Consider the following 24,848-nt stretch of genomic DNA (forward strand, 5'->3'; position numbering starts at 1 on the left):
CCCTCTGTTTTTATGATGTCCGCTTGGTATATCATGAGTAATAATATTATACTTTCACCGCCACTATGTTAAGTTGATTATATACCGTCCCTCGGATAGGACGTTAAATGGAGGTCCCGTGTCTTGGGAGAGCCTGGGGTTAAAGAACCCACCACATGTGCGATGGTGCTGTGTGAGTGGTTCAAAACCTACAGTACCTTGGCTGCACCTGGGGCAATTACTGTCGTATTGAGGTCACCTGAGTGGCGCCGAATGGCAGCTCGCTCCAGACACTTGCGACAGTTGTATTGAGGTCACCTGAGTGGCGCCGAATGGCAGCTCGCTCCAGACACTTGCGACAGTTGTATTGAGGTCACCTGAGTGGCGCCGAATGGCAGCTCGCTCCAGACCCTTGCGATTTAGCCCCGCCTATTGTAAGCTCCTCGCAATTCAGCCTCTGGCTGCAAAGAGTGAGTAGTCGGCCCACCCAATAACAATAACCCAATAACAAGAACAATTACATTTGGTTTGTAACAAGTGGTATTGTCTGACAGTGGTTACGTCACGCACTGTGTGGTACCCTTTGTCCACCGTTATGGGTTTGCTGGTATAGTTGTCAACATGTTGTGTTACTTGAATTGCGCCTACTGTTGTCCTTGAGTCTACACCGCATGCGTTCCGTATTGGCGTGGTGGCAGCGGTTGGTCTCCTAGAACCCACAAGCGCACCAATAATGTCAAAGAATCAAGGAATTAAATAAGTTTGGTCTTATCAAACTAATATATATTAATCTGATGCCTGTGATTCAGGATATCACAGTGCAGTCAGTTCCTGTGATGTGATCTCTTTTCCCTCCCTTGGCTTCCTGCCATTGATGACATTATCAGAGCCATTTTTGTCGTCTGCCCCGTTTACGTGCTTGCTGTCATCATCATCGTGGGCCTCGTTTGTTTCGCCAATGACCTCATTGATGGGTCGGTCGGTGACCTCGGCGGGATCCAGGTCCATGTCTGTCATCTTCTCCCCCAGGATCTTCAGGGCCGTTCCGATCCTCTCGAGGGATCCAGCAAGGAAGGCCAGACCCACTGTGATCCACAGGAACACCGAAATCTGGGGGAGGGGGGCGACATTAAATATTTGTCCAATTCCTCAGAGAAAATCACAAGTTTTGATCCAATCATGCTTTCCTCTAAAAACTTAGTAAAAGTTTATTAACAAACTTGAAAATTAATTAGATTTCACAAATATCCAAATGCCTTTCAGAATTGAGTAGTGTAAAATATAGAAATGTTCGCGGTGGATTTATGCGGTTTTCGTGGTGGCCACTTAACCGCAAACTTAAAACCACTGCAAACATTTATCATGGCAGTAAGTTCATGGTGCTACCATGAACTTAAAACCACGAAAAGTCCTTTTCCTCACTATACCGCAAAATTAAGTCCCCACGAAATTAAATGCATTTACATATAATTCTAAATTGTATTCATTGCAAACATTGTTAAGAAATTACATGCTGCATGTACATGGTGTATCTAAGTAAACATAGATTCTGAAGTGGTATTTTTCTTCTTAAAACTTCCAGGCAAGTGGAACTTTGTCGTACCTTGTAGACAACGTTAGCAGCTGTATTCATGTCTTCAGTCGGTAGAGCAGGAACAAAGTCCCCAAACCCCACTGTGGTCAGGGTGATAACACAGAAGTAGATGGCTTCCAGGTATGTCCAGGCCTCAACTAAGAGGAAAAAGTACAGAATTCAAACAATCCATTTGTTAGGGCAATCATTTGACTTCGTGAATAATAAGATTCTTTGTACACAAAAGTTAAGATCCATGTGACTTTTCATTTAGCTTTTATATGGACAGTGGTAGTAGTAGTAGTAAGCCAATTTTTAAAAGGCCTCAACCTTGGCTTAACTGCACTAAAGAAAGAATTAAGGGCTGTCTTGTTCCAGGTCCCAGTAAAGTCAAACCTGTCTACAGTGGCCATTCATGATCAAGGGACCTATAGACGGGTGGCCACTATAGAGAAAATGTTGATCAATTGACCACGAGCAATAAGTTACATAATGATTTCAGTACCCACTAATCTTTCTCACCAAGTAACATTGTCTCGATCGTCTCAAAATTCAAATGACCCAGCCAAAGGCAAGTCTACCGAAAAGGATTGAGGTCAATGGGAAAAATCCAAGGGACCGACAAAAAGGGACCGCAATGGGCAGGTGGTCGCTATGCAAAGGTGGCCACTAATACAGGTTTGACTGTACTTTACTTAATGTCATACCTGGGCCGCGAAAACGGTCGATACGGGTGTTCCGGACCGTGTGATAACTTCCGTATCACACAGGCTCAAAGTTTGTTTTACACAGGCTTCCTTTGAGTAAATCAAACCATTTCGAGCGGGCCGAGTGCGGCACGGTTGGCAATTCGAATACCTGATTCGGATGTTGGAACATCGCTGTTGTAACACTTTTTGTTTGAGGACACCAAATTTGTTCAACTTCTGGCGCATTTCGCATCAAAACATGGGTTTACATGACTTTGTTGTATTCTATATTTACGTTATTATACTTAATTACCTTAGTTTGAATTTGGTGCGAGTCTGAGACTTAATGTTACTTTTTGTTTCAGTTCATTATCAGTGTCTTCTTGCTATACTATCTCTCTATACTACACATGTACAGTAACATCAGTCAAATACAAATGTATATCCCAAGTATGAAAGACACAAGCATATTTAATGTTCTACCTTTATGGAAGACGAGTGCAGGAAGGAAGAAAAACGAAGTAACCATGATGGTCAGTGATATGGCCAGTCCTGGTGCTCGAAATTTCCTCTGAATCTTTGTTACCCTGACCAGGAGCTCCCGCACACGTTTCTCTATCCACCTGTAGGGAAAGGTGAAATTCCAATTAAAGAAAGATTAACTTTTGTTTATTACTGTCTTAACTCAGTTTTAGAAAAAAATCTTTTTTCCATCAGTAACAAAAAATCTAGGAATTTTCTTGAAGGACATCCAAAAAATCTCATGTGTGTTAAATGAAAATTTTTAGGTGCTGCTGAATAGAAATGTTAAATGATCAGTCAGTGGAACCAATCAATATGAGAGCTACAAAAAACATTGACCAATCAAAAGTAGCAAAACATATGCCCAAGCAGAGGGAATGAGTACAGACATTGCAGGGGGTGGGGGGTGGGGGTGGCTCCTTCTGTTGAGATTAATGATAAAACGGTAATTAACCGAGAACTGAATAATTCAAAGCACTTACAACTGTCGAACCATGTATCATGTGTTTAGATAGCACTATAGATTGAGCCCTTCAAGATGGAAGCTTGATAACTATAGTGATTAAGAATCCTGAGCTCCTATTGGTTAGAGGTGTAGAGCGTAGGCTCTAGGGGAGGGGGCCCAATAAAGCTAAGGGCACAACCCGCGGTACGTGCAATTTGTCCGTACGTTTTTTGGGGAGACCACGTCTGCCACGTATTTCTGAAAACGTTCAGGCTGTACAGGGCAGGCGCATCGCACGTAGTGGCTCGTACGGGGGGCGAATCTGCAACCCAATGGCACACAAAGTTTTGCTTGCACATAAAGTTCTACGGCGTGTCTGCGTGCTCCAAAATCCGTTTGATTCCCTAAGAGTTTGTACAGCGGCGGTATTTACCACTTACGGATCCCAAAAGATTGTCCACATTTTGGCACGTAGACAGCACGTATTTGCACGTACGACAGGTTGTGCCCATAGCTTAAGTCACTGAAAGTGACAAATAACCAAACATAGGCTTAGTATCTGATGTGCAAATCTTACTGTTTGTACTGCCCTTACAAATTCAATATTGTTTAATTCTCATACAAGCAAAAACTGTCTACCTGCTTGAATCACTCAGTTGGGCTCCAACAAGGGTAAGGAGGATTATCCATACTGGGATACCAATGAGGGCATAGATGCAACAGAAAAGCTGTAAAATATATCACCATAATCATGTTAATGAATAGGAACAGTAATTATCAAGAGGTAAAACAAAAAGAATCGAGAATATTCAAAACTGACAAGTTTTTCTTTGTCAATGATAATCGTGTGTTAAATAAATGTTGCCAAAATACAATCATGTCTTTTGGGTATAATGTACTGTAAACTTAACAAAGTATAACGCTGTAGCTCAAAGGTTGCGTTTGATATTATCCGTATTATGCTCAAGTTGAATTTTTTTATTAGACAAAGTATTTAAATCTGTCCAAATAAACTTGTACAGTACAAACTTGGTGTGGTATGTCATGCGAAAGTTTACCAGGTATACAAAACAACAAAAAATGTAGTACCTTTCCAGCAACTGTCAAAGGCCCCATATGTCCATAGCCGATGGTGGTGACAATCGTCATGCAGAAGTACCAGGACTCCATGTAGTCAAGGAAGTAGTTTTCTGATTTATTCTCATGTAAAGCTGAAAATGAATATAATAAAAATTGTATTACATTTCAATTAAGTCGTGGATCTGTGCTGAACAAATAGTCGTATTCATATTCATAGAACAGGTCTGGAATAGAATAAATTTTGACTGAACAGTCTGTATTTTCTCAAATAGAGAATGCACTTTTTAGAATTCTGAGAACTGAAAAAGTGCTACAATTTGTCGCCCACAAGTTGTTGCTATTTTTTTTAATGTATTATTTATAAAAGTTTGGGTGCATACTTTGAGGTTATTGCTTGGATAAATGATTTTTTCTGCCCATTCATTCTAAGTAGTTTTTATAAGTTGCAGCAGGCAATTCACAACTTTGTAGAGACAATGACAGTTGGATTTATGCAAAATAACTTGGGGAAAGCATCGTAAAGTCTGTTCAAGGTCTGATCAAAATTGGTGGAGAAGGGGTACAAACTTTAGTTGTCAGTTTTTCCAATTTACCTTTCAGTCTTACAGATCTGTCTGAGACTGTCCCAAATCAGGGGTGCATCTTGGAGTGCGTGTGTACAATACTCTATTGGAGTCCGACTTAATTGCTTCTAGCCTTTTGCAGTTTATAGTACACACTGTATGTGTCAGATGTTTTGTGGAAAGGTTCTATGTTACATAATTGATAATAATCCCCCCCAGCATGTGTTCTCAGAATGGTCAAACACAATGCATTGTATTTGTTAAGGTCACAACTTACATAACAGTCACCTTGATTTTATGCGGGCACAGGGGCAATATTATGGTTAAAAAAGCAAATTTTCACTGTAGTGACTGATATACTGATGAAGCGCAAGATTCATATACTTAGTAAGATTTTGCCATGCATTAATTCACTTGTGCACTTAAAGCTAGTTCACCTTTATCCGCAGGGTAACCTTTATTTGTTGTGTTTACCCAAACGGTATTAAGTTCAAGTCGACGGACGGTGGTTTCAAGTTGTAATATGTTCAAACTGTTGTAGTTTGAACTATCGTCCGTCAACTTGATATCCCTAAATACCCATTTTTAAAGCAACGGATATAGGTTACCCTGCGGATAAAGGTGATATACTCGTGATCTGCCTATTTCAAGTTTCACATTTATTTCAAGCTTTTCAAAGTTCTGAGTCCTTTTATTCTTCTTGTAAAATTTTGCATGTAATTGTACAATAGACTTGGTTTCTGATGGCTGACTCAAGATTGATAACTAACTGCATGTATAACGCTAGTGCACCTTTGTGGTGTATTCATTGTTTTTAAAATCATTGGTATTTAAAGTGCCAAGTTGATGGATTTCAAAGTCCGAGTTTCAAACCATCGTCTGTAGACTCTGTTTTTAAAAATAACGGACTTGTACAATATTGGTTAACTAAGGTGTTGAAAAAATAAGTTTTTCATACGATTAGGCTAGAATGCATGAAATAGTTTCTCACCACTGTCAGTATATCCATGCCTCGCGATGTCTACCCTTCGCAGTAGTTCGTACACGTCATGGTTTGTCACGCTGTGATTTTTCACAAACTCTTCCACGACGCCCTCCACGTTGTGGACTCGATCCGGCAGTTCTTCTGCGTCGTAGAAGTTTTCCTCAAGTGCTTTGAAGATTCCAGCTCCAACAAACAGTATCACCAGCAGCACACAGAACACTACAGTGATCTGTTTCCATCCGACTTGTCCGTCACTCATAGCTTAGAAACTCTGTGTCTTGTCGTCAACTGAATGTTGCTTTGTTAGCAGCCTTGTACTGCATACGTGACTGTCTTCTTCTTTGACCTGAAAGTACACATTCTTGGTCAACTTTGTTGGTTCACATCAGATCCAGGTGTCTTATTACAAGGCTGACCGCAGTTTAGTGTTGTCATTTGTATCCCTTATATACATGTCATTTATCAGTATATAAGGGCCCCTATGTTTCAACCAGGTAGGGGGCCCTCTGTTGTAACAAAGTTAAAAAAAGAATGTGGCAGCCATAAGTTCATACAATTTGCCCCTCAAAATGCAGCAAATAGTTTTTCTGAGGGTTACGCATTAATCACAAAATGTTCTGCCCTCAGACCCTCAAATTACAAAATATACAAAAGTTACACATGCACTGCTTACCACATACGTGTAGCTTTGCTGCACCATGATTCCCCCTGTTCTATGAAAAAATCCTGGTTGGGATCCTGAAATTCTGTTCTTCACAGTTTATATATAATATACATGTATAAGCAATGCTTTACCACCTTCCATGTGTTCTACGACATTTGTCTGACACACCACCAAACAGTCAGGACTTAATGGATTGGTAACCTTCCCCGGCCTGTAGTTGTCTGATCTGCTCATTAAATATACGTGTTTACAGGTAAGACATTGCATTGGATTAATGATTTACTAGCAGCTATTGTTTGCCAAATCACTGTAACATTTACTACTATTAGGTAGGTTGACTACCTACATATTGCAAGTAGTCAAGTAAAAACATACCTAACAGTTGACAGCAAGATTCAGGACACTAGATATAATTCCTGAAAAACATTAGTTAGTGGAGTTAGCTGAAGCAAATGAATCAATCACTACAGGGATTATGTAACCAAACCAAATTCGAATTATGTTCACCAGAATTCTTGAGCAGTCACAAGAATTCAGAGCCAGAATTCTAAGAACTTTTTAGCCAGAATTCTGGTTACACTTACAGTATACAACAGTTGAATTCACTATAAGTGTACCTCCTAGCAGAAGTGGTAGGTTGTTTTGCTGTTCACGTTTGAAAACATGCTGTAATGTTGTTTCCATCAAATTAACCTCCCAGCCTCAATCTTTTGGTGCATTCACCCAGTATGTCTGACTCGTGAGAACTTTTTGTCTGTGGCTCGCAAGAGATTAAGTATCATCTAGTACTTAACTAGTCTTTTAAGCGTCCCAACGTCTTGATAAATCAGAATTCCCTTATGATTAATAATAGTCTTATATTATAAACATTGTCAAGTAAGCCACATGAGGTGAATACTTTACCTGTAAGGTCCTTGACTAAGGTGATGCAATGGGAATGTCTAGTACATTTTGTACATGTACTCGTCTGACAGGATACCAGTATTAATCATTGCAAGCGTATAAGCCGATACGGGTATCCTGTCAGACGAGTGTGTGTGACGTATACTTGTGATGCAGATAATTTGTCTTGCTTGTCAAGACATCATCTATTATTGATAATTGTTACAGTTACAATTAGATTATACACCTCTGAGACTAATTATGGTAACTCTATTATCTTTCCAAACTTTGATGTATATATAATTATATGTCTACCATGTCCCTCCAATGGCCTGCAGGTCAAGGGACTAGGTAGGATGGCACATGTAGGTAGGTATGATTATATTGATTCAGAAGTAAAAAGAGGCCAATATAAGAGATTACCAGTGAGTGTGTGAAAGAATTTGTAAATAAACTGTACATCTAAAGCAGTCGAAGACGAAACACATTTTATTTCCAAAACTTAGTGTTCATTCAACCAAACCAAAAGAATCACTTTGTTTAGAGAAACCACAAACTAAGACATATAATCCCAACTTCCCCACATTCACAGACGAAAAGAAAGCCACTTTCCTCCTTAAATCGCAGAACCCACAATTGTAGAAAAAGTGGGGCTTTTTGTCCTCCTTTGCTTCCAAAAAAAAAGTCAACCACAACCTATATATATTTAGGTCAACACTAGTGTTCGAGTAGCCTCTTTTCACAATAATGTTTATCACTTTTCATTGTCAATTTTACATCTCCTATAATTGTTTATACCAAATGTACTTGCAATTAGCCTCCTGGCATGCATGAACTTGCAAAATAAACTTAATTATTATATTTCTGTCAAACTGCTTTTAAACTCATATACATCAAGTGATCAGTACTAGTTGTGATACTGACCTGTACCTATTCAATATTGATAACGTCAACTGCAGAATCTGAGAATAAGTTTGTCACTTTCTAAATGTTTGCACCGCGTACATAAGGTCTCACCAATTTCATTTGAATTCTTGCTTCTCAGATTTATTTTTAAAAATGAAAGTCAATTTTCAAGTTCATGCCAGCAGTCTAATTTCAATTACATGTTGGAAACATAGGAGACATACTTGTGACAATGGAGAGTTAATATTACATTATCATTGATTTCTTACATTATGCATTTTCTGCGATGATAAAATTAGCTATCTGTTCGTCCTTGAATTTGGGAAAATTGGGGTACTGTAAATGCATTTAATTTTGTGGGGAATTTTAGCGGTGGCCGCTTCACCGCAAACTTAAAATCATCGCAAACATTTACCCAAGACAATAAGAGACTACAGGGCATGGTAATATCACAAACTAAAACCACTGTGAAAAGCCTTTTTTCCTGCTACCGCAAAATTAAGTCCCTGCAAACTTAAATACATTTACAGTACATGTATGTCCTGATTAAAGTGGAGCTTTTGCCTTTCTTTTCTTTCTCTTAAAAAAAATTAATGTGGCACAAAATTTTATTGCCTTTTGAAACAAGGTACATGTAACGTTACAATTAATCATTATGCACAAAAAACTACTATTAATACATTGTATATGACGTGTAACTACTAATTAGTTGATGGAAAAGATGGAAACTTTATTTTACATCCCAAATTAACATACCCAGAGTGATTTAAGTATTCAACATGCTAAATTGCTTTTGAAATGTTTGCAGCAGCCTTATTATACAATGTATACAGTGTACCATTCACTAACGTCTGACGCCCCAATTCGCCCAAGTACATAATATTATGTATGACTTATCCCCAATAATAATCAGTATGACTTGATATTATTTATTAATTGTTAAGCCTACTATTGCACAAGCGGATCCCGAAAGTTGTATAAAATTGAATGAAGCAGTAACATATATTTTGATGTAATATATTTGACACATAATATCATCTGAAATATCATCATAATCATATTAAACGTCACAGCATTGTTTCTTTCAATAGGTCATAATGTTTCTTGATGATCTCTTTTTCTCTAATTGACTCCCTGCCAATAACGACATTGTCGGAGCCATTTTTGTGCTCTGTCCCATTCAAGTGGTCACCCTCTGAGAGATCTTTCTCATCTGTTTCGGTAATGAACTGCCCCTCGGGTCGGTCCGTGACCTCGGCGGGATCCAGGTCCATGTCTGTCACCTTCTCCCCCAGGATCTTCAGGGCTGTCCCGATCCTCTCGAGTGATCCAGCAAGGAAGGCCAGACCCACTGTGATCCACAGGAACACTGAAATCTGGGGGAGGGGGGAAATTTCAAACATACGATGTTTAACGGTGACAATGCCCAACCTTCAGGCCACACCAATTTTCTTTGTTGTTTCTCGGATTTTTTCAGAAAAAAATTGGGTTTGTCGGCCAGAAAAAAAGATAAGAAAAAAAAAACTTTTCAAAAAGTTGGGGGTAGGAGAGATCGGACAGGAATACCTAAACTGTCAACATTTAGGGGGTCCCTGGTAGCAAAGTACTGTAGTTACTGTCAGACCGAGGACATCTTGTTACCTGATGACCAGGTGTTGAAGGCTATCATAGTTGGTTTCCAATTTACAGGAAATCCTAAGCTCCTATAGTTGGATTGATTTTTATAATGATAAAGGATCCTGCGCTTCTATCAGACTGAGTATACTTCTTACTTTGAATTAATCTCCTAGCTTATACTTAAATGTAAATGGTCACAAGATATCAGCTCATGGGATCCATTCTGCCCTAACAGCTAGAGATTCTATCACTGGCTATGATGTAGTGTAATGTACACTGTAGCTACAAACACAGATTGAAGTGGTAGACAACATTTTCCATCTAAAACTTTCAGACAACATGAACTACAGTGTACATCGTACCTTGTAGACAATGTTAGCAGCTGTATTCATGTCTTCAGTCGGCAGAGCAGGAACAAAGTCCCCAAACCCCACTGTGGTCAGGGTGATAACACAGAAGTACATTGCTTCAAGGTATGTCCAGCTCTCAACTAGAAGAGAAAGTACAGATTTCTGAAATAATCAATTTGTTAAAACAAGAATGATATGCAACTGTTGCAGTGATCAAGGAAATGAAGATTCAGACAATATTGTCTTCCTTCAAGTCAAGGTCAAGTTCTTTCATTTTTGATAAGCATTATCAAACGTTTTAGACTAGACTGCATGTAGTTTTAGACTAGAGTAGACACCTTTGATTGTTTTTTTCTTTGTCTGAATCTCTCGTGTTACCTGCAATTAGCCCGCGGGAAAGAATTTGCAATAAACTTTATATAATATCAAGAATAGCAAGTGTCTGGAAGTATCTGAGAACTGGGTAAAACAGCAATGTCCATGTCTAAGGGCTGTTACCGGTAGTGTTAGTTTTGGTGGACTATACAGAGTAAGTCCAATGAAGGGAGTAAGTCCATTTTGTAAGACCATTTTCAGACCTTTGGACTAATAATTACTGTGAGTGAAAAGAGGACTATGGTCCATGGTAAGTTCTTTATAAGTCCAAGGTTTGCAATCTAATATCTCATATTATAGACTCTAAGCCCAAGTATAAGAGTCACCTTTATGAAAGACGAGTGCAGGAAGGAAGAAAAAGGCAGCCATCATGATGGTCAGTGAAATGGCGAGTCCTGGTGCTCGAAATTTCCTCTGAATATGTGTTACTCTTACCAGGAGTTCCCGCACGCGCTTCTCTACCCACCTGTGCAGGAAAGAAATGAGTCAGGTAGTCTTCTGCATAGTTTTTGACGCTGTCAAGCTTAAGGAAAAACAAGTTAGGTAGCAGAATATGCTTTCAATCGCCCACCCATTTTTTATTTCATATGACATGTACTGTATTTTTTGCATGCTCAAACTCACGGTGGCTGCTTCATCGCTTGTTGCTATAGGTACAGAGAGTCAGGTTTTGATTACACGACTAATAATATCATAATCATGTAAGTCTTTGGAGCGTTAGCTTATCTGCTACAATCACGTCCGCACTCGCGCAGGAAAACAACGGCAGCAATGTACAATGGTGGCAAAGATGTACAAAGCATTTGCAATATACATTGGAACTACAGCAAGATTTGCCAATTGAAAGAGGGTTCAGAAGCAGAATCAAAACACTAATGTGCAACATACCAGACTAAGTATATTAGGCATCTAAGAGTTCATGACAACTAGAAAGTGCCAAGCTGTTAACAGTACCCTGAGACCTCTACATAGCGGTGGAATAGGACAACAACAACATTCAAACATCATACCTGCTAGAATCATTCAGCTGGGCTCCAACAAGAGTAAGGAGGACAATCCATACTGGAATACCAATTAGGGCATAGACGCAGCAGAAAACCTGTAAATTATCACCACCATATTTTGGTTGGTTTGGACAAGATTGTGCTAATCACTTACTAGTCTTGATTTTCAGATTCAGACAAATTTTTTGGGAAATTCTAATAGTCAGACAACATTGATTCCATAAAATAAAGTAAGGCTTCTGATGAGGAAGTTGTGAATAGCTCATGCACCAAGACAGACCCTCTAGAGAGAACAAGCGACATGGGCTTTAGCTGGGGCTGGACCAGCAGACAGTAACTGATAAAGGACGGTGGAAGGCACTCTTTAGAGAAAAGATAGACCATTAAGCCCCGGTCACAAAGCGCGTACGATTCCTTGCGATTCCTTCCGATGCGCAGGATAATCGCAGTGCGTCGTAAGTCGGGGGAGAATCGGAAGCAATGGTTTAAGTATATAAAGCCGTGGTCACAAAGCGCGTAGTGCATCGTACGATGAGGTCATAAGAGCGTGCCTGCGTCAATCGCAGTGAATCATAGTAAATCGGGGAGTGTCGTATGGCGAAAAATAGAGCTGAAATGGATTTTGAACATGTTCAAAATTTCGCTATCGTCGTAAGATTTTATTTGCCCCCATAGCAGACTTCATTACGGCAATTTTTGTCTACTGATGAGGTTATAGATTTATGAATTGTTAGCATGTTGTGATGGTTTCAGTTTTCCCTGATATGGTGGACATTTACGAAAAGGGAAAATATATCAGTCGCAACTGCCAAAGTCGCAACCAGAGAACAGCGCGCCCCGCACAAGTGATGCAGACAATTGTTTGATCGCTTCATGCACGTGAGTTTATAATTAGATCAAATCTCAGCTCTCGTCGGTCTTGGGTCAGTTTACCATAATCATAATAACCATGGGGACAACTCGAACATAAAGGCAGGCTCTATGAGTCGGAATTATATATATAATGCTTATGATATGATTTTTGTATGATGGCATTTTTTTGTTGATAGCATATCATGATACGATCTTCGAAAGAGCCTGACACGTAGAGCCGGCAAGCAGGCCGAGATAATCATACCAGTACTTACGCTTGATTTGAACTTTTCTTGTAATGCTCTTGTTGTCATGGTCTCTTTTAATTTATTTTTACAGTTAAATATATTATAGGAAGGTATTCAACAGCTAAGTCCACATTTTGTTGGTTAAAGAAGCACAAAAGCGGCCAGGCGGCTATTCAAAAGAGACACATTCAAGTGAAAAATCGTACGACGCTGGAAAAATTTTGAACACCATCCGATGCGTTGCGATGGCTGATTTTGCTTACGATTTTGCTGCGATTTACTGCGCTCATCGTACGATATGCGGAATATACCATCGCAAGAAATCGTACGCGCTTTGTGACCGGGGCTTAAGCGGTAGAGGCAAATTAGTGAGATTAGTCAAGTCAAGTCAAGACATTACCTTTCCAGCTTCTGTCAAAGGCCCCATGTGCCCATAGCCAATGGTGGTGACGATCGTCATGCAGAAGTACCAAGACTCCATGTAGTCGAGGTGGTAGGTATGGGATGTGTTCTCTGATAACTCTGAAAATGTAATTATTATTATGATAGTGGAACATACTAGTAATTGGTCAACATTTCACCTACGATAAGAAACTGTAACAGTACATGACTGTACTTCATTTAAGTTTGCCGGGACTTACAGTAATTTTGCTGTAGGTAGATGATTATAGTTATGTAAGTGCTTGCATTGATTTTAACTTTAGGTTAGTGGTTGAAGCAGTGAAGAAGTGAAAACCACAAACATGAAACCACTGCAAAAATTTGCACAGTTATAGTATTGTGCAACTTACAGTTCTATTGAAAAAATGTCTGGCTGCAATAGAGGCTTAAATGTAATATTTCTCACCATTGTCGTTAAGACTGTATCCATGCCGTGCGATGTCTACCCTTCTCAGCAGTTCGTGCACCTCGTGGTTTGTCGCGTAGCTGTAGTTTTTTACAAACTCTGCCACGATGTCCTCCACGTTGTGGACTCTCTCTGGTGGCGCTTCTGTGTCGTAGAAGTTTTCCTCGAGTGCTTTGAAGATGCCAGCTCCAACAAACAGTATCACCAGCAGCACACAGAACACTACAGTGATCTGTTTCCATCCTACTTGTCCGTCACTGCCCATATTGTACTAAATGTTGCTGTGTTGCGTATGTGGAAGTCACTGTGTTGCATATGTGGAGGTCACTGTATTCTTCGTTGCCCTATAAAGGAAAGCATTTCATAGAGTAAAGTCAAAGTTTTAATTTTCAATGGCTTCTTTGGCCAAATGGCCAGTTCTTAAACTCAGTCGCATCTTGCCTTCACTGTTTATAAACTATTTTACAAGTGTTGTTAACTTGTATAGTGATTTTTTATATCATTATTATTATTATTATATGACATAACCAAACATTCAGGGCATCACACAAAGAATCATTACTGTAGATTGTTTCAATTTAATCACATAATCCAGCATTGGATTAACAATTAATGCTAAACAGCACTTTTCTTTGTCTTTTGACCTGGTGACAGTCAATTTGAACTGAATAGGTACTGTAACATTAAAAGTTAAATAATCACCTATGCATGAAGATATATCCCATGAAAATATATCCCATGAAGATATATCCCATCAGAAGGAAAGAGAATTTAAGCATGCCACATATCAAAAACTATGTTTTCTTGATTCAAATTTTTAACAGCAGAGCATTCTACACAAGTCATGTGAAGTGTGTTCATATCATTAAGTATGCAAGCCCATGTGTGGCAAGTATAGATAACCCAAAATATCACCTGGTCTATGATCTGGAACACCTGTATCGAATGTTATCACAGCTCAGGTATGATATGAAAAGTATTCCAGTATGATAATTATGAAAAACCTGAAACAGTCATTGCTGACTAAAACAGGACACTCAGGTGATTTAACAGCCACTCCCCAAGTTCACAATGACAAATATCCTGTCAGACAAGTTTCTGTCACGTCGAAGTCTACACACCCACTACACTCACACTCACTATCCATTGTACACCCAGTACAGTGTAAAACAACACCTGGGAAAAACATTGTCAGGTTAACCAACTGTACATTGTATTGGTGACCTTGATTATGTGGGTGAGGCTTTGCTAATGCAGAATACATTTATATGCCATTAAAAAGTTCCCCCTCGTAAATATGATTGAAACAGCTTTGTGAAGTTAATGTCTCTAGTTTTACAGAAAATTGAAACTACAAGCTGTTGTTTAACTTTGCATTTCTTGCATATTTTGTATGCATGTTGTCTTTAACTGATTTAACGTTCTGTCCTTTCACTTTCTAACCAAATTTGAATGTTTTGTCTATGCAGCGTCCTGTGACTGTGAGGGGGCCCAGCCAACATAAAGACGAACTGTGCCAGCCACATGCCTACAACATTACGTCAGTACAACAGGTAACGTCAGCCCCAGGCTCTCCTCTCTTAATGCTAGCTTACCTTTATCCGTGGGGTAACCTATATCTGTTGTTACGGGTATGTAGGGAAATCAAATGCAACTTTTTTGACAATAACTAAATTTTGCAATTTGAAACTACTGTTCGTGGACGTGATATCCCTGAATACCCTGTTTTTCAAAACAACGGATATAGGTTACCCTGCGTATAAAGGTGAACTAGCGTTACCTGTCCAACCGCAATTTCGACCCTCGAAAACATGTTTTCCAGAATTTTTCAGGGCAGATTTAAAATGTCTTTTCTTGATTATGTGGAGGTTTGGTAGCACTGTTGACAACAGTATGAAGTTTCATTTTTTGACTGTCTATGGAGTGGAATTGGTGGACTTGAATCATGGTACAAGTATTGTAATATTTCATGTGCACCTCACAGTCAACTTATAGATATTACTGGTACTGTGTTTGAACCAGAGGTATTCACAAACTGTTTTAGATCTATGGTGGAAGATCAGTTTGATTCCGATACAGTAACTGTTTTTGAATGAATGAGTGAAAGGATGGACCATCTGGATGTGGTGCTGGTCCTTCGGCCAGGGCCTACACATTCATACTAACAGTCCTAGAATTACATACCGGGTAACATTTGTGTTGCATCCCTAGGCCTGAAAAAAGCAAAAACAATTTTAAAGTAGGTTTACACTTGCACTAAGTTATTTCGTAGAGGCAACAAACCCAGCACAGTGTATAGTTATAACTAATTCTGCTTGCAACATTTATTGTTCAGGGAACTGGGGAATCAGAAGGAGATGTCTGGCTGAGTCTGCATAACCCCTGGGGAGGACAAACACCCACATACTCCAGGTGAGACAGTGGTGTGTTGTCAACATGACAGAAATGTCATGGGCAGTCAGCATTTCTCAGAAACAGGTGTTTTTAAGGTGGACATTGTGTTCCATCAACAGAAGTGGTGATCCCACAAAATGCAAGGAATTCACTTAGGCCCCATTCCACTTTATGGTAATATCGCTCTTAATTGTATTTTGAGATCTAAATTGGATTTATGTAATCCTTCACTTTATAATTGGGATATCATGCAATATGTAAAAGTGTGACTGAAAAGACAACAAAACATACAAAACATAAAAAGGTTTCTTGTCTGCAAAATTTGTTGAGTGCAGTGAAATATGCAGGGTATATTTTTTACAGGGAGTGATTGATAGCCCTTCCCTTGACTTTAACATGATTATAAGCACCCCGGAAACACGGGATCCCCCTTTTTGTCCCTTCCAAAAGATGGCTGCAACCCCAGCCAAGATCAGGATTCCCAGCATTTGAACCCCAGTTACCAATTCAAACCAGGCAGTTTTAATGCATGCTGAATTGCAGGCTCAGACAGAGAAGGGATACCACATTGCGTGACTTTCAGACGGCTGAACAATTTTGTTTTACAAAAGCTGTTATTTGAGCCTCAATCCTATTATTAACCTGTTGTGCCCTATACATTATCATGTCTTAGTTTGAACCATTTCACTGCAGCTATGCCCCCCTCCCAAGCTTTGTCCCTGCTTTCAAACATTTAAACGTTGTTCATTGCTGTCTACGATTTTATATAGTATACTTATCAAAAAGCTTTCTGCATTACACATAATGCAGAAAGCCTTCAATCTATAATACAGAAAGCATTTTGATGGTAACTTGGCATTTAGGTAATCTCTGAGTGAGTAAATGTGTATGTTCATGTAAAGTCCCATGGAATTATGGTATTATTACACTGCTGGTAATTATGCACAGATTCAGAGTTAAATTATAAATGATAAGACTAATTGAGGGTCTCTGACCTTACAATCTGAACCCTTCATAATTGTCATATACTATATACAATGTAGATATGTATACCATGGCAAGCAAGTGCATTCAACTTCCATTCAACAGAGCCTAATCTAATCAACATTTTTTTACAGTTCATGCATTTGAAGTTGGGTGTAACAGAGAGCATTGTAAAGAGTTTCAAGCTATGTTAGAGTATAGTTCAGGAGTTTTGAAGGTCAAACAAAGGCAAAATATAATTTACAGAGCAAATTTTGTCAACTGTGTAACTCACCCGATTAGCAAAAGTTTTGTCCTCCCTGATGATGTATGTTTCACCCTTTCTCGCAATACATAACAATGGCGTTACAATAGTTTTACCCTAGGGCCCACGTGTTGTACTTACCCAAGGGCTTACATGTGGTACTGATGACCTTTTGTCTTGTCCTTTGACATTTCGACAAACAAAAAAAGGGTTTCACTGTTATGATTGGTGTGTAAACAATGTCAAGAAACATTCATTAATATTGTAACAAAGGCTAAATTTTATAAATTTGAAAAGAAATTGTCTCCTTTTATAGTCTAAAATCTATAGCCTGGAACAACAGGCCTGTGCTTCGGATACTTGAAAGTTTGGGAAAGTTTGTACCTTTTCCTAAAAATATAGCTCCAATCTTGCCATGAAGTCCAATATAAAGCAGGACAACCAGTTAAGGATAAAGAAAAAATGTCATAATCTGTCAATGTCATAATGATTTTAATCCAATCTTCAATAGTCTAACCAACCAATATTTTTCAGGATGAAATTTGCAGACTTCTGTCAGGAGTTCCATGAGGTCACCATCGCCTCTCCTGTTCCTGACCTACAGCTCTTTGACCTCGCTACCAGTTGCCATGGCAACAACCATGAAACCTGTAAGTTGCGGAAAGTGTTTTAAGCATTTAGTAGTCAGACACGCAGCTCAACTTTTCTGAAAGCACATGAATGAAAAGAAAAGTCTGTTTTGTAAAAAAGCTATATGATATTCTGTATCATCTTAAGTATTATACTATGTCCCCTTAAAGTCTGTATAGCACCCCCACTACTGTCTGTACCCCCAGTAGTGTCCATTCCCCCAGTAGTGTCCGTATCCCTAGTAGTGTCCATACCCCCAATAATGTCTGTACTCCCAGTAGTGTTCATACCCCTAGTAGCATCCATTCCCCAAGAAGTGTCTCTGTAGTGTCTGTACCTTATTGTAGTCTGTACCCCTAGTAGTGTCCGTACCACCAGTACCCAGTGGTCTCAGTAGTCACTAGTATTCATGTTGTACTTGGCGGATTGTGGTCATAGTCAACTCGAAAACTCATCTGTAAACTTAGCTTATGTGTCCTCTTTGTGTTTAAACAGTGGAAATTCATGAGGAGAGCGTGGAGGGATGCTGGGAGTTGGGCGTGTCTGCCGGGGGTTGCCGTAACAACCTGGAGACCTATCCCACAAATCCCCAATACCTGCTCACCATACAAGGTATACATGTAGTAAGAAAATAATTTTTTTTCAAAATTTTCCCCTTCTGTTTGGTACTGTTTGTTCAGCAGTGCCACATTTTACCGAACAGTAACACCTAAGGGGTAGGTATTCGTACAAAGATTTCAGGTCAAGCTGGACCAGTCCTGATGATCTGTGAGAACTTGTGGGTAGGCGAAACAATTGTCTCTTTTGCTACAAATTAAAAAGATTCTATTTCATGAAGTATTCGACATCCACTGGCGTTTTAAGATCCTTTACTCATGTAAAACAATGCTAACTGCCTTTTTTTAGACCAAGTTAGAAACTTGCAAAAAAAACCTCTCCTCTGCTTTACGCTTGTTATTTTCTTGGACCTGTAAGCCCAAAAATATGTGAATCCCTGTCGGTATTACAATGAGTGTTCATTTTCTAGTTGGTCCAAAATCGGGTACTCTTCCTTTTTTCAGGTCCAATGTTTCCGGACCAGTCCAACAAGAATCCCACCCCTACTTTAACACTAATCAATTCAAAAGCAGAAATTTTTTTTAAAGCTGTCAGATTAGGAAAATGTTAAATGTCTTATACAGTTATGTTTTCTTTATAGCTTCTTCGGATAACCGAGCAAGTGACTGTGATGACCAGGAGTGTTTTGTACTGCTGACCCTGATGCAGCAGACCAACAGACTCCAGCCAGCGTGGAAGTCACAGGAAAAAGCAGTGGGGATACATGTCTGGCAGGTTAGTTACTGTAAAAAGGGAGATGTTTGCAGTGCATTATTGTTCGTCTTTTTTATGGTAACTTCTTCATTGCCAACTTGAGACCATCGCAAACATTTCAGTTTCTGCATGGCAGTTTCAACTTGAAACCACCTCATTGACATAAATTTTTACCTACCACAAACAAAAACATTTCCCCTTTTACAGTATGATACTGCTCAACGTATTATCTATTGTATAAAAAGCACCCTCTTGCAGAATATTTTGTAACTGCAAGTGATCTATAGTTGCAGCAGAAGAGGGAGGTTAAGGAGGGTTTAAACTGGGGGGAAGAAAAGCAGAGACTTGCCTCAGAACTCAGATGCTCAAAGCATAAAAACAAATAATAAGTACATTGTGTAGAATTCAGTATTACATGGTGTTACAAGACTGACGAGTGCCTGCTACTAGTACAAGCTCTCTAACTGCCCTGTCTCTCTAGGCAGGAGACACGCCTACAAGACTGACCGCTCCAGACTTCATCAATGATGAACCCGTTGCCATGACAACCCCTCCCCATGCCCATGCCAGGGAAGTGACCCTGACCTGCCTGCTGAAGCCTGGAGCCTACATCATCATCCCCAACACTTTCCAACCTGACGTCGGGAAGGGATTTCTGCTGAGAGTTTTCTCATCGTGGCCATTTGAACTCAGGTCAGCAAAGGTGTGACACAGCAGCAGCGCGTTTGCCTTGGAACCGAGAGGTCTTGAGTTCGAATCCGGCTGCCGTGTCACCGATTTTGTGCCCTTGGGAAAGGCACTTTACACATATTTCCTCACTTAACTCAGGTGAAAATGATCTACGGCCATCCCTCGGATACATGTAGAACGTTAAATGGAGGTCTGTGTATGGAGAGAGCCACACCCCATGCACGTTTAAGAACCCCCACACATGTGCGTTGGTGCGGTGTGAGTGGATCAAAAACTTACAGTCTTGTGTACGTCTTACCTACCGTGCTCGCAGTCCTCAGTCTAATGAGGTTAAGAAGAATGGGGAAGTGATGGAAAACCCTGTGCTAAAATGTAGTGCAGGACTGTCCCTATAACCGAAAATTTACTTTTTAGGACAGACAAAAATTTCACCTCATTTGTCAAACAAATGGACTTTATGAATTGATGAATTTCAAATTGTATTTTATTTTGTAAGGTTAAAAGTTAAGGTTTCCCAAAGAAAATGAATAACGTGGGCTACAAAATCACAGGCGGGATAGAAACATTTTCAGACCTGTAGTGATAGGCTAAACAAAGACAGATTGATTGATTCTTAGCATGAAAGTTCATCTGTGTTGGTAAATGACATTGTGGAAAAACTAAACTTTACGTAACCAACACCAAGCTTGATTGGGACCTACCCCAAATTTACAGCCGACTCTGTTAGCCTTGTTCACGGAATGGACCCGTCTGCTGTAGCTTCTGGGCGTGACGTCAGGGACACACGATTGCATGCAGCAGAGGGTCGTAAATGCCAGATAACCTATGTTGCCCCCCGTCTCCAAACATATACACATTGAATCGCCAGGACACTCAGTTTCTCTTGAAAAAGTCAAAATCCTTGATTCAGAGCCGGAATTCTTTGCAAGAGGAGTGAAGGAGGCTGTGTACGAGGGGCATTCAATAAGTAATGTCCCTGACCCATCTCCCATAGAAGGAGATTAATGAAACTTGGCACAGTTATTAGTCTTTCTCTTCATAGGAACCACCCAGAGTTTTGCATTTCTCCCATCATTTGATGTAGCTCTGGACACTGTTCTTGTAGGACATCCCAGGTTGGTCCTCCGACAGATGCCTCATCAATGGCAGAAGAGGGACGACCAGGTCTTGGAGCTGTTTCCACAGACTTCCGACCTTGTTTGAATTCAGGATGCCAGCGTTTTACAAGGTCATATGATAGGGCATCATCACCATAAGTTTTTTTCATTTCATCAAAAGTCCCCTTTGGTGTGCATCCTTTCAAATACAAAAACCGGATCACTGCGCGACACTCAACTTGCTCCATTTCACACCTGGTCCATTTCACACCTGACTCAGTTCAAACACCAGTAAATCAGTAACCACAATTAGTTCAGAGCTGTTTTTTGCAACATAACCCATAGAGATATGACTCATTACACATGCAAAATTTCATCTAGATCAGACAACTGGAAGTGGGTCAGGGACATTACTTATTGAATGCCCCTCGTACATCTATGCTTAGTACTGAAAACTGGTCCTGAACAACTTCTTATCTCAAATTTACCTCATATTGTTGCAGCATTTGCTGATGGTATTTACAGAAAGGAGAGCAGAAACTATCAATTTTAGTACTATGCTGTATCAAACAATTCATCCATATCTGTGCATTTGTACCCTTTAGGGAACGTCCATCCATGTTGCTAGGTAACAGCCATGCCCCAGGTCTGCCCCGCCCACCAGGACACGCCCTAACCTTCCATGGCCAGTGGGAGGCAGGTGTGAATGCTGGGGGCTGCAGGAACTACAAATACTTCTACACCAACCCACAGTACTTCTTCTGTGTACCCACAGGTTGTTAATGAAAACTTCTCAATATTCTTTCAAGTAGTTACTGTAGAATGATATGTTATGCCTTGTATCATAGCTTGAATTTCTTTGGAATTCAGCACCGAGGACAGTACCTATTAACTGTTCTTATTTAGTTGTAGCATGCATAGTCCAGTGGTTTGAGACCCTGTCTTTGTACCAAGAAGCTGTGAGTTTGTTTCCCAGCTGTTGTTGCTCACTTGACATGAATACTACTGGGAAGTGGTGGAGTCCTTAGGACAGGACGTTAAGCTAGCATTGGTCCACTGTTCATTGTGCTTGTCAAAAGAGCTAGGGGAATTTCTCCTCTGCAATGAACCTGTAAATACTGAACATAGCATCTGTTTTCTCTGTCATTAGTTATTAAGCTTCACTGGTTAAACGCTGCTTAATATTCTTTTAAATACATGCTTTCAAATGTTTTATTATGTCCGTGTTACTTTTGAACTTCAGCACTAAGGACAGGTCCTATTCATTGATTTTCCCCTGTGATTTGTTATGATATAATAATTATATACTTTTGTCGTGTCAATAAAGATTTCTATAATATTATGATATTGGGTGTATTTGCAGCCAGTAGGTACCCGATGTGTTATAAAATGCTAATTTGAAAAATTGAACATCAATGTACCAATTTCCTTATCTAAAAGACATTGATATCTTGACTTTCACTTAATTAAGTTGAATATAGAATTGTACAATGTAGGTAGAGATTAAAATTTGTTGTTTTTCCCCAATTACAGGAGATGAAAACGTCAAAACTGTAACAATCACACTGCTACAGGAGAAACAGCCAAAGTTACCTTATATGTGCCATGCTGCTGCTTTTCATGTCTACAAGGTAAGATCATGACCATAGAATTTAATGTTCTGTGTTTTGTAAATCATCATCAAATATTTGGTGCAGCTATGTGTAACAGTCATCAGGACTAGCTAAAACTAGAATGCAAGGAACTGTCCAGGGAGGGAAAAAAGGTAGGTAAGGCCACAGCAATTAAATTTTATGGATGACATCAGCGCGTGCATTAATTAATTTTCGCCTGATTTTTAAGAAACAAGATTTTTTTTCTTCGGAGATGGTCAACATGACGAGAAAGTACCAAAATGGGCAAATATGTTGCGTTATATATATAGGCTAATGTTTGTACTTGTAGGAGTGACACTAGCCAGGTAGCCATGACTGTAGTTATAGAAGTGAAACTAAAAATTTAGTGAGTAATTTAGTGACTTCACACATGAGTCTTGTTGCCATGTTGGTAAGTGATACCAATATACCACACTAGTGTCACCTTTACTACACTAGTTCACGTCATGAATACAGAAATGAATGCCTTGTCGACTGTGATACCATGTTCCGTCGCTTCAATTCTTATTTTTTTACGTTTAGGCCATGTTGATTTGATTATATGGATGATATCCTCCGGGAACTCCAAAACTGATGCGAGCGAGCGAATAAAAAAAAAGTTTGGCCAAAAAAAACAAGTTGCCTTCAGCATGAAATCAAAGTGGCCAGGAAGGTTGAACATAGGACTAAACACACATAGTATGGTATACCAACAGTTAGGTGTAGGGACCAGTACATCATACGGGTGCAAAACATTTTTTTCTTCTTGGACCGATCCGAAAAAAACAGACCTGAAAAACAACAACAGAGGAACAGGTTTCGCCAATTACAAAATGGAAACATTATGTCGGCAGCCATTTGGGGTCTAACCGGGGGGCCAAGAAGACAACAAGAGGAAGTCAAGTGGAGTTTATAGCACCAAGTTTCTACAGTCAAAGGTACAGAGACAGTTAGCCTTTATCACATGGAGATGGGATTTTAAAATGCAGTGGGAGTCCAATAATCCACCAAACAGATTCCTTTGTAGCAAAATTGACCAATTACCATTGTTTTGAGTATTGCCAGTTCTCAAGTTTCCACAGACAATCAGGTCCAGGCTCATGTCCGGACCTGGAAATGATCGCCTGGACCTGAATTTTCTGTACTGGTACCTCCCCCAACCAACAATAGATTTTTTTTTTTTCTGCCCTTTTACATCTTATTCTTTGACTTTAGATTCATTTTGGCATTCTATGGCATTAGTTATCTGTTTTCTGATACTTTTTTTTCAATCTACGGAGTATTTGTGCTCATTTTACAGCTGCTTTGCACAATTTATTGTGTGGTCGAAAACTTCTTTTTTTTTTTGGAAATGGACGAAAATTGGTGCGAGCGCGGATGTCATCCTTATAATCAAATCAACATGGCCTTAGTGCATATACATGGATTTGGAAAATCTAGCCATCTTGTTTTTTTTTGCCCTATCTCACTATTTTTGCCGTCTGCAGAGATGTCATCCATAAAATTTACTTCCTGTGGCCTAAGGAAAAGATGGGAGGATGATATCAGAGAACAGACAGGCTTGACACTAAGCAAAACGCTAAGAAAAACAGAAAACCAAGAAAGGTGGAGAAAACTATTTTCCGGGTACTTTGTGGTTTCCTAACAGTCAAATAATTAGACTAAGAGACAGATATGAGATGAGAGATATTTGGAGTGCGTATCGTTATTTTTGCATGACTCAATTGGAGCAAATATTTTTGCTTTCCTGTAGCGCTGAGGCACTGAGTCCACTATCTTTGTGTTTGTAGGTTGACAAGTGTGAAAGAATCACCGACAGGGAGTTCTTCAAGAAGGCAGATGTTGGGAACTGCGTTCCTCACCAGTATCTGACCAGGGTGTCCAAACAGTTGGTCCTACCAGCTGGGTGCTATGTCGTCGTGCCTTCCACTCACCAGCCAAACTGTGAGGGGAAATTCGTCCTTTCCGTTGCCTTTGATTGATTGCTGCTATGTAATAGCCTAGAAACATTATTATCGTTGTTGAATGAAAGGATCAATAGAAAATGTTAATGGGACAGTTTCAAGAGGGCGACCAAGCAAAGGTAGTCTTATGAAAGTACATGTACCTAAGCCCTTCAAGACCAAGACTAGCTTGCAACAGAGTGAACTGGGGACAGTCAAGGGATGGGTTCCCCTTTTACCAGTGAAATTACACCCTGAGTTGATGATGTTATAAAGTTATGTATTTACGGGTAATACTATGATATAATAATTTATTAGAAAGAATGTTGCAATTAGGGGT

At 39.6% G+C, this 24,848-nt stretch overlaps 2 protein-coding genes across 3 annotated transcripts in view; one reads left to right on the forward strand and one right to left on the reverse strand.

Moving 5' to 3' along the window:
- Nucleotides 1-24,842, forward strand: part of LOC118425649 (calpain-10-like) — a 110,925-nt gene extending 86,083 nt beyond the window's left edge. Inside the window, exons 7-15 of the mRNA XM_035834626.1 lie at nt 15,051-15,134; nt 15,917-15,993; nt 17,738-17,853; nt 18,329-18,445; nt 19,032-19,165; nt 19,626-19,837; nt 21,537-21,706; nt 22,465-22,562; nt 24,356-24,842. Coding sequence (XP_035690519.1) covers nt 15,051-15,134; nt 15,917-15,993; nt 17,738-17,853; nt 18,329-18,445; nt 19,032-19,165; nt 19,626-19,837; nt 21,537-21,706; nt 22,465-22,562; nt 24,356-24,547 — 1,200 coding nt within the window. The 3' untranslated portion in view covers nt 24,548-24,842. The remainder of the gene's footprint in view (nt 1-15,050; nt 15,135-15,916; nt 15,994-17,737; nt 17,854-18,328; nt 18,446-19,031; nt 19,166-19,625; nt 19,838-21,536; nt 21,707-22,464; nt 22,563-24,355) is intronic.
- Nucleotides 467-7,448, reverse strand: LOC118425653 (potassium channel subfamily K member 2-like). Of its 2 annotated transcripts, none has more exons than XM_035834631.1 (8): nt 7,404-7,448; nt 6,876-6,916; nt 5,843-6,182; nt 4,298-4,419; nt 3,848-3,936; nt 2,725-2,864; nt 1,583-1,710; nt 467-1,089 (listed from the first exon to the last, which is right to left on the reverse strand). In XM_035834631.1, the coding sequence occupies exons 3-8, from the start codon at nt 6,093-6,095 to the stop codon at nt 793-795; spliced, it is 1,029 nt and encodes a 342-aa protein (XP_035690524.1). In that variant the 5' UTR covers nt 6,096-6,182; nt 6,876-6,916; nt 7,404-7,448; the 3' UTR covers nt 467-792. The 2 variants fall into 2 exon arrangements, with proteins under 2 accessions (XP_035690524.1, XP_035690525.1); XM_035834632.1 differs by lacking the exon at nt 7,404-7,448 and adding an exon at nt 7,085-7,301.
- Nucleotides 24,843-24,848: the final 6 nt, after the last annotated feature.

Source organism: Branchiostoma floridae, chromosome 11 (assembly GCF_000003815.2).
Source record: "Branchiostoma floridae strain S238N-H82 chromosome 11, Bfl_VNyyK, whole genome shotgun sequence".
NCBI classification, from domain to species: domain Eukaryota; kingdom Metazoa; phylum Chordata; class Leptocardii; order Amphioxiformes; family Branchiostomatidae; genus Branchiostoma; species Branchiostoma floridae.